This window comes from Chelonoidis abingdonii, chromosome 11, assembly GCF_003597395.2.
Source record: "Chelonoidis abingdonii isolate Lonesome George chromosome 11, CheloAbing_2.0, whole genome shotgun sequence".
Lineage (NCBI taxonomy): Eukaryota > Metazoa > Chordata > Testudines > Testudinidae > Chelonoidis > Chelonoidis abingdonii.
In genome coordinates, this window is record NC_133779.1 from 21651260 (window position 1) to 21663013 (window position 11754).

Consider the following 11754-nt stretch of genomic DNA (forward strand, 5'->3'; position numbering starts at 1 on the left):
GGGCCCAGGACTGGGCTAGCAGGGGCTGCGGGTCGGAAGTGAGGGGCACTGGCAGCGCTTGTGGGCCCAGGACTGGGCTAGCAGGGGCTGCGGGTCAAGAGTGAGGGGCACCAGCAGGGCTGAGGGGCCCAGGACTGGGCTAGCAGGGGCTGCAGGTTGGGAGTGAGGGGCACCGGTAGGGCTGGGGGGGCAGGGGCTGCGGGTCGGGAGTGAGGGGCACCGGCAGCATTGGAGGGCCCAGGACTGGGCTGGCAGGGGGCTGTGGTGTGGGAGTGGGGGGTGCCGGGGAGCGTGGATTGTTGGGGTCTCTTCCAGCCCCCTGGGGATAATTCGAAGCCCGGCCCTACCGCACGCCGGAGCAGGGATCTCAGCGTCTCCATCGCAGCCTCCTCACCTCCTGGGGAGAGAGACGGCCCCGGGGGCTGGTCAGTGAGGAGCCAGGAGGGATCCCCTTTATCTGCCCCCCCACACCCGGAACAGCAGGGGCTGCGGGTCGGGAGTGAGGGGCACCGGCAGGGCTAGCAGGGGGCTGCGAGTCGGGAGTGAGGGGCACTGGCAGGGCTGGGGGGCAGGGGGGGCGGTTACCAAGTGTCTGTCCCAGCGGCCTGGGTGCAAAGGCTGCTGGGGCCATATTGATTTGACTCCTGGCGCCAGGCTGCCGGGGGCACTAAGGGGCAGCGCAGGGGCTGGCCCCATGGCCAGGGGACAGAGCCCCTCCCCTGCCCCAGGCGAGCTGGTGGAGGAGCTGAGATATGGGGGGGTCAGGAGGGCGGAAAGGGGCTGGAGGGGGCTAGGGGGCGATTGGGTGGGGAGGGCACCTGGAATTGGTGGGGGGGGTCTCTGTCCCCTCAGGGCAGCGGAGGGGGAGGGGAAGCCAGGCCCCGAGGTCCCAGGCCCCGGCTGCCGGCTGGGGGGGCCCCGGGGCTGGGAAGGGCTGGAGCCTGGCTGGGGTGATAAGGGCGGGGGTGGGTGGGGCTGGGACCTGATAGCGAGTCCCCCAGAGTCACGTACACAGCGGCTCCCCCCATGCCCCCCCAGCCCTGCCGGTGCCCCTTACTCCCGACCAGCAGCCCCACTAGCCCAGCCCTGCCAGTGCCCCTCACTCCTGACCCGCAGCCCCTGCTATTCGGGCCCTGCCGGTGCCCCTCACTCCTGACCCGCAGCCCCTGCTATCCCGGCCCTGCCGGTGCTCCTCACTCCAAACCCGCAGCCCCCCCAGCCCTGCCAGTGCCCCTCACTCCCGACCCACAGGCTGTCTCCCGTGCGCTGGGCTAGGACCAGCCGCTGTGGGGGGTTTATGGGGTTCTCACAGATGCCCCCGTCCCCCTCCCGCTAGGGACACTCACAGAGTCGGCGCTTGGTGCTGGGAGCTGTTTGTGTCTGATACAAACCCGGGCTCCCACCCACCCGCTGGTGACACCCAGGCCTCCTCCCCCGCCGGGACCTACGTCCACGCCCCCCCGCCCTGCCTGGGCCCAGCCAGGGTGGCGCCAGGGGGCCCTGTGCTGCCGGGAATGGGCGGGGGGTCTCCCCTGGAAGCCCCAATGCTCACCGGGCCTAGGGGTGCTGTGACCCCCTGGCTAGCTGGCTCAGGGGGGTGAGGAATGGGGTAAGGGCCTGTCCCTTCTGGGGGGTGCCGGCTCCCACCTGGCCCCAGGCAGGGACTGGCTGGCTCAGGGGGGCAGGGAATGGGGCAGGGGCCTGTCCCCTCTAGGGGACGCCGGCTCCCACCCAGCCCCAGGGCAGGGACTGGCTGGCTCAGGGGGGCAGGGAATGGGGCAGGGGCCTGTCCCCTCTAGGGGGCGCCGGCTCCCACCCGGCCCCAGGGCGGGGACTGGCTGGCTCAGGGGGGCAGGGAATGGGGTAGGGGCCTGTCCCCTCTAGGGGGCGCCCCCTCTGCCCAGGGCAGGGATGGCTGGCTCAGGGTGAGGTGGGGAATGGGGCGCGGGCCTGTCCCCTTTAGGGCTCCGGGCAGGGCATGGCTGGCTGGGGGGTACTTTTCGGGCTCTGTGCTGTGGGAAAAGAAGGGACAAAGGAAGTTTCCGGCTGTCGCTCTGTTTATATTCCTGTCCATGGCCTGTAGGGGCATCGGATTACGGAATAAAAATCGCCAGGTAATTGACATGCGCTAATGCGCTATGGCTTGAGATGCCGCCACGTCTGGGAGTGGGGCGGCCAGTTACCCAGGAACCCCTCGCCGGTGCTGAGAATGCAGCCACCTCTGGGGCTGGGGCGCGGCCGGTTACCAGGACCCCTCGCCCGTGCTGAGATGGCGGCCACCTCTGGGAGGGGCGGGCCGGGTTACCCAGGGACCCCTCCGCCTGGTGCTGAGATGCCGGCCACTTCTATGGGCGGGGCCGGACCGCTTTACCCAGGGACCCCTCGCCTTGGTTGCCTGAGATGCGTCCACTTCTGGGGCGGGGCGGCCGGTTTACCCAGGGACCCGTGCGCGCAGCGGTGCGTGGGAGTGCAGCCAGCTGCTGGGCGGGGCAGGCTGGTGAGCCAGAGGACGCCTCGCCCGGCGTTGAGATGCAGCAACCTCTGGAGCAGGTGGCCGGTTATATCCAGGGACCCCTACGCCCCGGCGCTGATATGCAGCCATCTCTCGGGCGTCGCGGCACCGCGTTACCATTGACCCCATCGCCTCGGCGCTGAGAATGCGCCCACCTCTGGGGCGGGGCGCCGGTTAGCCCAGGCCGACCGCTCGCCCGCGCTTGAGATGCAAGCCACGCTTCTGGGGCGGGGTGGCCGGTTTACCCAGGGACCCCTCGCCGCCGCTGAGATTATTGCAGCCACCTGTGGTGGCGGGTTGCGGCCAGCTTACCCCATGGACCCCTCGCCCGGCGCTGAGATGCGCCCACCTCTAGGGCGGGGCCGGCCAGTTAACCAGAGACCCCTCTGCCCGGACGGCTGAGATGCAAGCCACCTCTGGGGCGGTGCGGTTGCCGGTACCGGGGACCCCTCTGCCCGGCGCTGGAGATTGCAGCCACCTCTGTGGATGTGCGGCATGGTTACCTGTTTTATAAATACCCTCGCACCTGGCGCTGAGATGCAGCCACCATCGTGGGGTGCGTTATGTGCAGTGGCAGTGTTATAACATCGCCCCCAGGATTACATCCATTGCCAGTTCTGAGTCACTGCAGGCCACCCTTAAGGGATGCGGGGCCATGGGGCCTTGAGAGGGATTCCAGGCAGACCCTACCCAGCCTGGTTTAACAGAAGATGCACCACAGTCTGGGGTTCGAGGATGCAGTGGCTGGTTATACAGGGGGGCCCTCACCCAGTATGTGAGATTGCAGCCACCTCTGGGGGGCATGGGGACCTTGTACTATAGGGATACCTTCACTGGTGCAGAGATCCGGGCCACCTCTAAGGGGTGCCGTTGCAGTTTGGCTGGTTATACAGGGACCTCTCACCTAGATGCTGGATGATGCAGCACTCTGGGGTGTGGGCATGGCAGGGCTGTTAGTAAAGCACCCCTCGGGGGACCAGGTGCAGTGAGATGCACAGCCACTTTCTGGGGGCGTGCCCAGCACTTGAAGCCCCAACACCGCTGCCTGGGGCGGGGGGCAGCGCAGGATCTCGAGGGACTCTCTCGCGGCGCAGCTTCTTGGCTGGCTGCCCATCACAGACCGGGTGGCCCTGGGCGGTTGTTAGGGGGCTCATGGACCAAGTTGCAATGATTTAGAGCGGCGCCCAGAGAGCTGCTCCCTGCAGGTGGGGCTGGCCCTAGGGGTGCACTGTGGGGGCAAGGATGCGAATTGGCCACGGGCTGTGAACTCCCCAGAACGTGGAGTGCGCACTTCCTCCGCCGGTGGGGGTGGACCTTACATGCCCAGGGCGCTGCTTAGGGCACCTCATGGGGCAGCTCTGCACAGTCCTTTGCGCTCGCCCTCCAGATCCAGGCTGTGACGGGCGGAGCAGAGCCAGGTCACTGACAGGCACTGGGTGCCTGCTTTTCCCCTGGCAGGCAGAGAGTTTGCACGGCTGTGGGGGCACCCAGCAGGGGCAGGGCGCTCAGCTGTTTCCGGGAAAGCTCTCCCTGGCAGCATGGCTGCGCCCTAACCGGTGTCTAGGGAGTGCTAGCTCCCGAGGCTGTGGAAGTCCGTGAGGGCACCTCCCTCAGCATAACCGGCGCTCGCCCCAGGCAGCTTTGGGACTCCCTTAGGGCGAGTTCAAGGACGCGCTGGCTCAGTCATCTCCCCAGCTCACAGCCCACTTGCCCACCGCATGTCCCATCCCCAGGTCCTTGGGGGGCGCTGAATGCTGGCAGGGAGGATCAGAGGGCGTCTAACTTTTGGGGGTGGGAACTGGACCCAGTTCATAGAGGGTAACGGAGACAATGGAGACGCCCACCCCACAGCTCCCCCATCCTCAGCGTTTCAATGGAAACGCTCTGCCCCACTGAGTCCCACACGCCCAATGGCCCTCCCCATCTTCATTTTTTGTTTTACACACCTGGGCTTCAGGGTGCAGTTTTTTGGGCCAGCCGATCCCCCTGCAGCTCGGACGCTGCTGTTTTTCCACTTTGTCAATCGAGGCTGTTTCCTCGCAGGGACGCGGCTTTTTATCGCTTGGAAGACATTTTCCAAGAAGTTCAGCCAGGTCGAGGACGAACTTTTAAAGGATTTTTGTTCGGGCTCCCACCCGCCCTGAAAGTCGTAACCATGGTGCCGTGCACTCCCCTAGGGGGTGCGATGCCTGGGGACAGAGAGCTCCAGGGACCCGCTCCATGGGGCCCAGCCCCTCCCTGGCAGGTGGGGCTGACGCCATAGGGTCTTGCACTGCACACAGAGGTGAGTGAGGGTGATGGCTCAGCAGGGACATACGCTCAGCTCCTCCAGCTCTGTCTCTGGGCATCCTAGGGGGGTCCCCGCCTGGACGGGCGTGTGGGTACCAGAGAGCAGAGCCCTCGGGGCTACACCAGGGGTCTCTCAGCCCCCTCCCTGGGGCAGACCGGGTCATGGCCTAGGGGTGCCCCTTGCCTCCGGGGTACCTTCTGGGGGGTCATCCCGACTCTCCTCACTGCCAGGGGGGAATGGCCTAGGGACGTTATGCAGCAGGCGCTGTGGCAGAGGAGCCTCAGGGGCTCAACTGGGCTATCCAGACTTCTCCCCTGCCACTTGGGGACGGCCGGGACGGTACCAGGATGCTGAGAGAGAGGTGACCACATTAGCTGGGGTACTGCAGGGTCTGCCCCAGGGACACTCTCCCCGTGGAGACAGGGTTGGGGTACCATGGCCGAGGCCACGGTGAAACTCAGGGCCCAGGGCTAAATGGGGCAGGCAGAAGGTCCTTCATGAGTTCTTGAGCAGGCCGGGAGAAACCTGGTTTTCGCCTCCTTGGCCTGGGGGTTGGGAGCCCGACGTCCACCGGGTGAACCCAGGAGTCCTGGCTCCCAGCCCCCACTGCTCTAAACCCACCAGCCCCCACTCCCCTCCCAGAGGCTGGGAGAGAACCCAGGAGTCCTGGCTCCCAGCCCCCCTGCTTCTACCACCCCCCACTCCCCTCCCAGAGCCGGGGAGAGAACCCAGGGAGTCCTGGCTCCCAGCCCCCCTTGCTCTAACCCACCAGCCCCCACTCCCTCCCAGAGCTGGGAGAGAACCCAGGAGTCCTGGCTCCCAGCCCCCCCTGCTCTGACCCACCAGCCCCACTCCCTTCCCAGAGCCGGGGAGAGAACCCAGGAGTTCTGGCTCCCAGCCCCCCCTGCTCTAACCCACCAGCCCCCACTCCCCTCCCAGAGCCAGGGAGAGAACCCAGGAGTCCGGCTCCCAGCCCCCCCTGCTCTAACCCACCAGCCCCCACTCCCCTCCCAGAGCCAGGGAGAGAACCCAAGAGTCCGGGCTCCCAGACAGTCCCCACCCTGGGGCCGGGTGGGAGCTGGCGCCCCCTAGAGGGGACAGGCCCCTGCCCCATCCTCTCCCTCCCTTAGCAGAGACGAGAGAAACACAAATCGTTTCCATCTTAACTTAATATCAAATATAAACTCTGTGGCCCGGGTCCCCGCCGCATTGGCTGCCTCCGAGTCTCTGGCCGTGTCGCCCTTTCAGACAGTGCAGCGGAGATTTGTGTCCAGGGGGATCGCCAGCCGTTAGAGAGCCAGCAGTGCCCGCTTCTCCAGCGGCGCCGGGGTGTGCCCACCTCTGGGGTGGGGCAGCCGGTTACCCAGGGACCCCTCACCCAGCGCTGAGATGTGCCCACCTCTGGGGCAGGGCAGCCGGTTACCCGGGGACCCCTCACCTGGCGCTGAGATGTGCCCACCTCTGGGGCGGGACGGCCGGTTACCCGGGGACCCCTCACCCGGCGCTGAGATGTGCCCACCTCTGGGGCGGGGTGGCCGGTTACCCAGGGACCCCTCGCCCGGCGCTGAGATGCAGCCACCTCTGGGGCAGGGCGGCCAGTTACCCGGGGACCCCTCGCCTGGTGCTGAGATGCAGCCACCTCTGGTGCAGGGCGGCCGGCTACCCTGGGACCCTTTGGTCGGCGCTGAGATGCAGCCACCTCTGGAGTGGGGCGGCAGGTTATCCAGTGACCCCTCACCTGGCGCTGAGATGCGCCCACCTCTGGAGTGGGGCGGCAGGTTACCCAGTGACCCCTCACCTGGCGCTGAGATGCGCCCACCTCTGGAGCGGGTCAGCCGGTTACCCAGGGACCCCTCACCTGCCTACCCCACCCCCGGATGCTAATCTTCAGAGACTGACAGCTGTCAGTTCGACTGATCTAGTTTCCCGCTGGTTGTCAGGGAGTCCGGTCGGTGCGTTGAGCTGTGACAGGGCTGATGGACAGCTGTCAATCATGGGGTGACAGCGAGGTCTGTGCCAGGCTCGGGGCCGGGTGACAGGCGTCAATCCGCTGGATCTCTCTCCTCTTCCAGGACGGCTCGTCTGTCTCCCTGCAGTCTGGGTTGATTGACAGCTGTCAATCTTTCATCAGCTGCCCTGTGGCAATGTTCTCCTCCTCCACCACTTTATTCATGCGGAATTCCAAAAACCAAACTCAGGATGATTGGCTGCTGTCAATCATCTTCGTATTTCTCCTGTGATGTGCTGGCAACAGTCTAGGCAGTGTGGCTTGGGGTGATTGACAGCTGTCAGTCACCCATCAGTGTTTAACCTGCCGCCAAGAGAAGCAGAGTTTCTGCCAATACTCCAGGATGATTGACAGCTGTCAATCACCAAGCGAGGTTTTCCCAAGGCTCCATGTCTGCTGTCCGGTGGGTGGATGATTGGCGGCTGTCAATCATCTGCCACCAGGAAGGTTCCGAGGGGGGAGGGGGCGGAGTGCTGTGGTGATCGGGGCTGGGTGGGAGCCCCTCACCTGGTGTCGGGCCTGCAGGCGTCCGTCAGGAACAGCGTGACCCGCCCCCGCAGGAAGTTGGAGTGGACGCTGAGGAGTTTGGCCAGTGTCCGGATGCTGAGGGTGGGGGGCGGGGCAGGGGGCAGGGCCGGCTCCACCTGGGGGAGATGGGGGCTGTGGTTAGAGGGGGGCACTTTTATGGGGGAAATTTACCCTTCTGTCCTCCCACCCCCCTGCACTGCTTTGTCCTGCTCCACAAATTCGTCTGTCCGTCCATCCACCCATCTGTCCATCCATCCACCCATCCTCCTACCCACTCATCCTTCCATCCATCCTCCTACCCACTTATCCATCCATCCATCCTTCCATCCATCCATCCTCCTACCCACTCATCCCTCCATCCATCCTTCCATCTATCCATCCTCTTACCCACTCATCCTTCCATCCATCCATCCATCCTCCTACCCACTCATCCCTCCATCCATCCTTCCATCCATCCATCCTCCTACCCACTCATCCTCCTACCCACTTATCCATCCATCCTCCTACCCACTTATCCATCCATCCATCCATCCCTCCATCCATCCTCCTACCCACTTATCCATCCATCCATCCATCCCTCCATCCATCCTCCTTCCCAGTCATCCATCCATCCACCCACCCTCCTACCCACTTATCCATCCATCCATGCATCCCTCCATCTGTCCATCCATCCATCCATCCTCCTACCCACTTATCCATCCATCCATTTGTCCTTCCATTCATTTATCCATCCATCCATCCATCAGTCTGTCCATCCATCCATCTGTCCGTCCGTCCATCCATCCCCATACACATCCATCCATCCATCACACCCCACACATCCGTCCGTGCATCCATCCATCCACCCATCCTGCCCCACACATCTGTCTGCCTATCCGTCCATCTGACTATCCCACCCCACGAATCCATCCATCCATCCATCTGTCCATCCATCCATCTCTCCACCACCCACAGCATCCATCCATCATTCTGTCCTCCCAGCCCCGTTCCCGCCCTGTCCTGCCCCCGGTGCCCCTCACCTGGGTGTCGTGGCTGCGCAGGATCTGGGTGATGCTGCGCAGGTTGCTGTACATGCGCCCGAGCTGCTGGTTCAGGGAGGGGTTGGGGACCAGGGCTCGGGCCCGGAGCACCGCGGCCGAGAGGAGGGCCTGCCCCCCCCACACCTCCGCCGCCTGCGTCTGCCTCTGGGGAGGGAGGGCAGGGTCAGACCCGTAGGCTCCCCCATCTCCCCCAGGTCAGACCCCTGGACCCTCCAGCCCCCCTGATCAGACCCCTGTCTCTCCACCGCAGCTCCCCCCAGGTCAGACCCTCGGCCCCTCTAGCCTCCCCACACCCCAGATCAGACCCCCGGCCCTTCCCCTCCCCCCACTCCCGGGTCAGACCTCCCCCAGGCCCTGTTCAGACTCACATCCATTTTCTTCCACTCGTTAAAATTAACCTTCGTGTCGGGCACCGTGAGAACTTCTGATAAGTTGCAAGAATTTGTACAACCTTCCTGTAAAGAGACCAAATTGCCTGACACCATGGAGCTGGTTCTCTGGGGACCCCTTGCCTGGTGCTGAGATGCAGCCACCTCTGGGGCAGGGCGGCCGGTAACCCAGGGACCCCTCACCCGGCGCTGAGATGCAGCCACCTCTGGGGCAGGGCGGCCGGTTACCCGGGGACCCCTTGCCCGGCGCTTGGGGCTGACGCGGTTGGGGACGTACCACAGCGTTCTCAGTGTCCCTGGCCTCCTTGATGAATTTCTCCATGACTCGGGTGTCGCAGATGGGGTGCAGCGGGGAGGGGCGAGTTAGTGCAGCGAGTCCCAGCAGTAACAACAGCAAAGCACAGAGCTCTGGGTGGGGGAGAGTGTTGTGAGCCAGAGGGACCCCTCCATCCATCCATCATCCATCCCCCCACCCTCCACCATCCATCCATCCATCATCCATCCCCCCCTCCACCATCCACCTCCTCCATCCTTCCACACTCCCTCCGTCCTTCCCTCATCCCGCCCACTTCTCTAGCCATCCATCCATCCGTCCGTCCACCCCACACTCCTCCATCCATCCATCTTTCCATCCATCCACCACACACTCCTCCATCCCTACACACTCCCTCCTTCCATCCCTCCATCCCCCCACATTCCTCCATCCCTCCCTCCATCCCTATACACCTCTCATCCCTCTACACTCCCTCCCTCCATCCATCTCTCCATCCGTCTCCCTACACCCCACCATCCATCTCCTCCATCTCTCTACACTCCCTCCCTCCATCCATCTCTCATCCTTCCATGCATCCGTCCATCCATCTCTGCCCATCCATCCATCCATCCCCCACCCTCTGTCCATCATTCCATGCATCCATCCATTCATGCACCCCCACACACTACCATCCACCCATCTGTCCGTCCACCCCCCACCCCTCTGTCTATGAGCTCCACTCCCTCCCAGCCGTTCTGTCTCCTTCCACCCTTCCCGGTAACTCCATACGGGACTCGCCCCATCCGTCTGACTTGCCATCAGCCGCCCGCTATTTCTACAACCTCGCCACGGGCTGGAGGCTTTGCCTCTTCCCCATGCTCATGGGGGACACTCCAGTGCCCCCCCTTTCCAGCTCCTGCCACTGTGACACGGGAGGGGACCTGCAATCGGGCCCACTGAACCGCCGGCTCAGAAATTCCCAAGGAGCTGATCGGTGGCGGTACCGTGACCGGGGAAGAGCGAATTCAGACAAACCATGGCCAGGAAACGAACTTAAGTTGAAAATTCTCCGCAACTATGAAACATACCCAGAGCCAATCTCCTTTCACTACAGGCCTGTCTCCTTGTCTTATCGTATCTTCCCAAGAGGAGGTGCCATTTGTCTCTTCTGTTTCCGAACACGTTCTCGGTCGCCTCCACCCTGCACTTTCTGCTCCCTGATTCTTCCCATGAGCGGTGGGGGGTTTTTTGAGGATGTTTTTGGTGCAGGAGCCGATCTTTTCCTGCGGGGTTATGAGCATCGACGGCGCTCGGCGGTAGGATAGACCTGGACAACCCTAGCAAAGACGTCTTTCGCTCTAGATTCAAGCTCAAATGGACCTCGAAATGGATCTCCAGCAGGTTGGTGAGGTTTCTCCTGTAGGCTCCAGTGACAAAACCTTTAATGTTCCTCTTTGCCGACAAAAAAATGACCTCCCCCAAGACTGGTTCCTCACTCTGCTTCCTAGATCCTCCATCTCTTCACAGTGTGCATGGGAGGCTTGTCTCTTGTCGGCCCCGTTTGTCTCGTCCCTTGGTATTTCTGTTGACATCTTTCCCCGTTCTCCCAACACAACCGATTCCTGCGTAAGGGCGGAGATCTAACCCGTGTTCTGCCGCTTCCTCTTGGTGCTTGGGTTTGGCTTTCAAAGACAAGATGAATATTGGCTGGAGCTGAAGCCGGGGACGTTTGGGGACGGTTCCCGGAAGCCAGTAATAGTTGATAGGAGCAATGGAGTATCTGCAGAACACGGCGTCACCAGGTAGTGGAATTTGTGGGTCCACGCTTCCAGAATCGGGATAAGCTTCCTTCACCACAGTGTCGAGAGCTGCCTCCTCCGTCTTCTGTCATATATTTTGCCCTCCCAAGTGTCTGCCTCCACGGGAGGATGATGTTTAACTCTGATTTGGACGCCAGCTGATTTGGCAGCAGAGTCAGTGGTGTCAGTGATGAGCGGCTAGTTCGACCTTCCCCGGCGTTGCTCAGTCCAGGTGACCGGCTGGTTGAGGAAGGAACCACGGTGACCATCGGCTCTGATGGCCTGTATCACACAGGTCTCCATGCAGAGGCAATGCGTGGGTGGGAGGGCTCTCCCCCCAATTTCTGCCAGGGTTTTGTCAGTCCCCCATGGAGGGGGGTTGTTCCCCGACCATCGGTGCCTTCCCATCCTACCCTGGTGCAGGACAGTCGAGCCCCAAACCCATCTCCCGCCCCAGCTGTGTCTCCTCTAGACTTCACATGGCCGATTCTTCCAACCTCCCCTCATCGGTCACGGTTCCTGGACCGTGGAACTGGGTCTCCCGCGCGCCCTTCGGGCACTCCCCGTCTTTGGACACCAGCCGCAGGAAGATGCGGGTTTCAGCCAAGCGCTGGCCAGAGGAATATGGCCCCGGTGTGTCCCATAGATCAAAGGAGGCGCTCGGATCCGGCGCTCGGAGCTGGCCCTTGTTGGGGAGCTCCTGGGGAGACCCCTTCCCGGTCCCTCATCTTCAGCCCAAATCGCCTCCTGTTTGGTGGGTTTTTTTAAGGATCTCCGGGGCGGGCGGGCCAGATCTCTCCCGCTTCAGAGCCCTGCTTCTTCCCGAAACGGCCTCTCTGGTGGCGTCGCCGAGCTCCTCCGGCTATCCCTCCGGCTCGGTTATCCCGCAGAAAAGGTCGGGGTGAAATCCGGAGACACATCTGAAATGCTCCTGC

General features: G+C 63.2%; 1 protein-coding gene across 1 annotated transcript; it reads right to left on the reverse strand.

Moving 5' to 3' along the window:
- Positions 1 to 6539: 6539 nt before the first annotated feature.
- EPO (erythropoietin) lies at positions 6540 to 11463 on the reverse strand. Its single transcript, XM_032762960.2, has 5 exons — positions 11449 to 11463; positions 9045 to 9173; positions 8747 to 8833; positions 8358 to 8522; positions 6540 to 7454 (listed from the first exon to the last, which is right to left on the reverse strand). The coding sequence occupies exons 1-5, from the start codon at positions 11461 to 11463 to the stop codon at positions 7314 to 7316; spliced, it is 537 nt and encodes a 178-aa protein (XP_032618851.1). The 3' UTR covers positions 6540 to 7313.
- Positions 11464 to 11754: the final 291 nt, after the last annotated feature.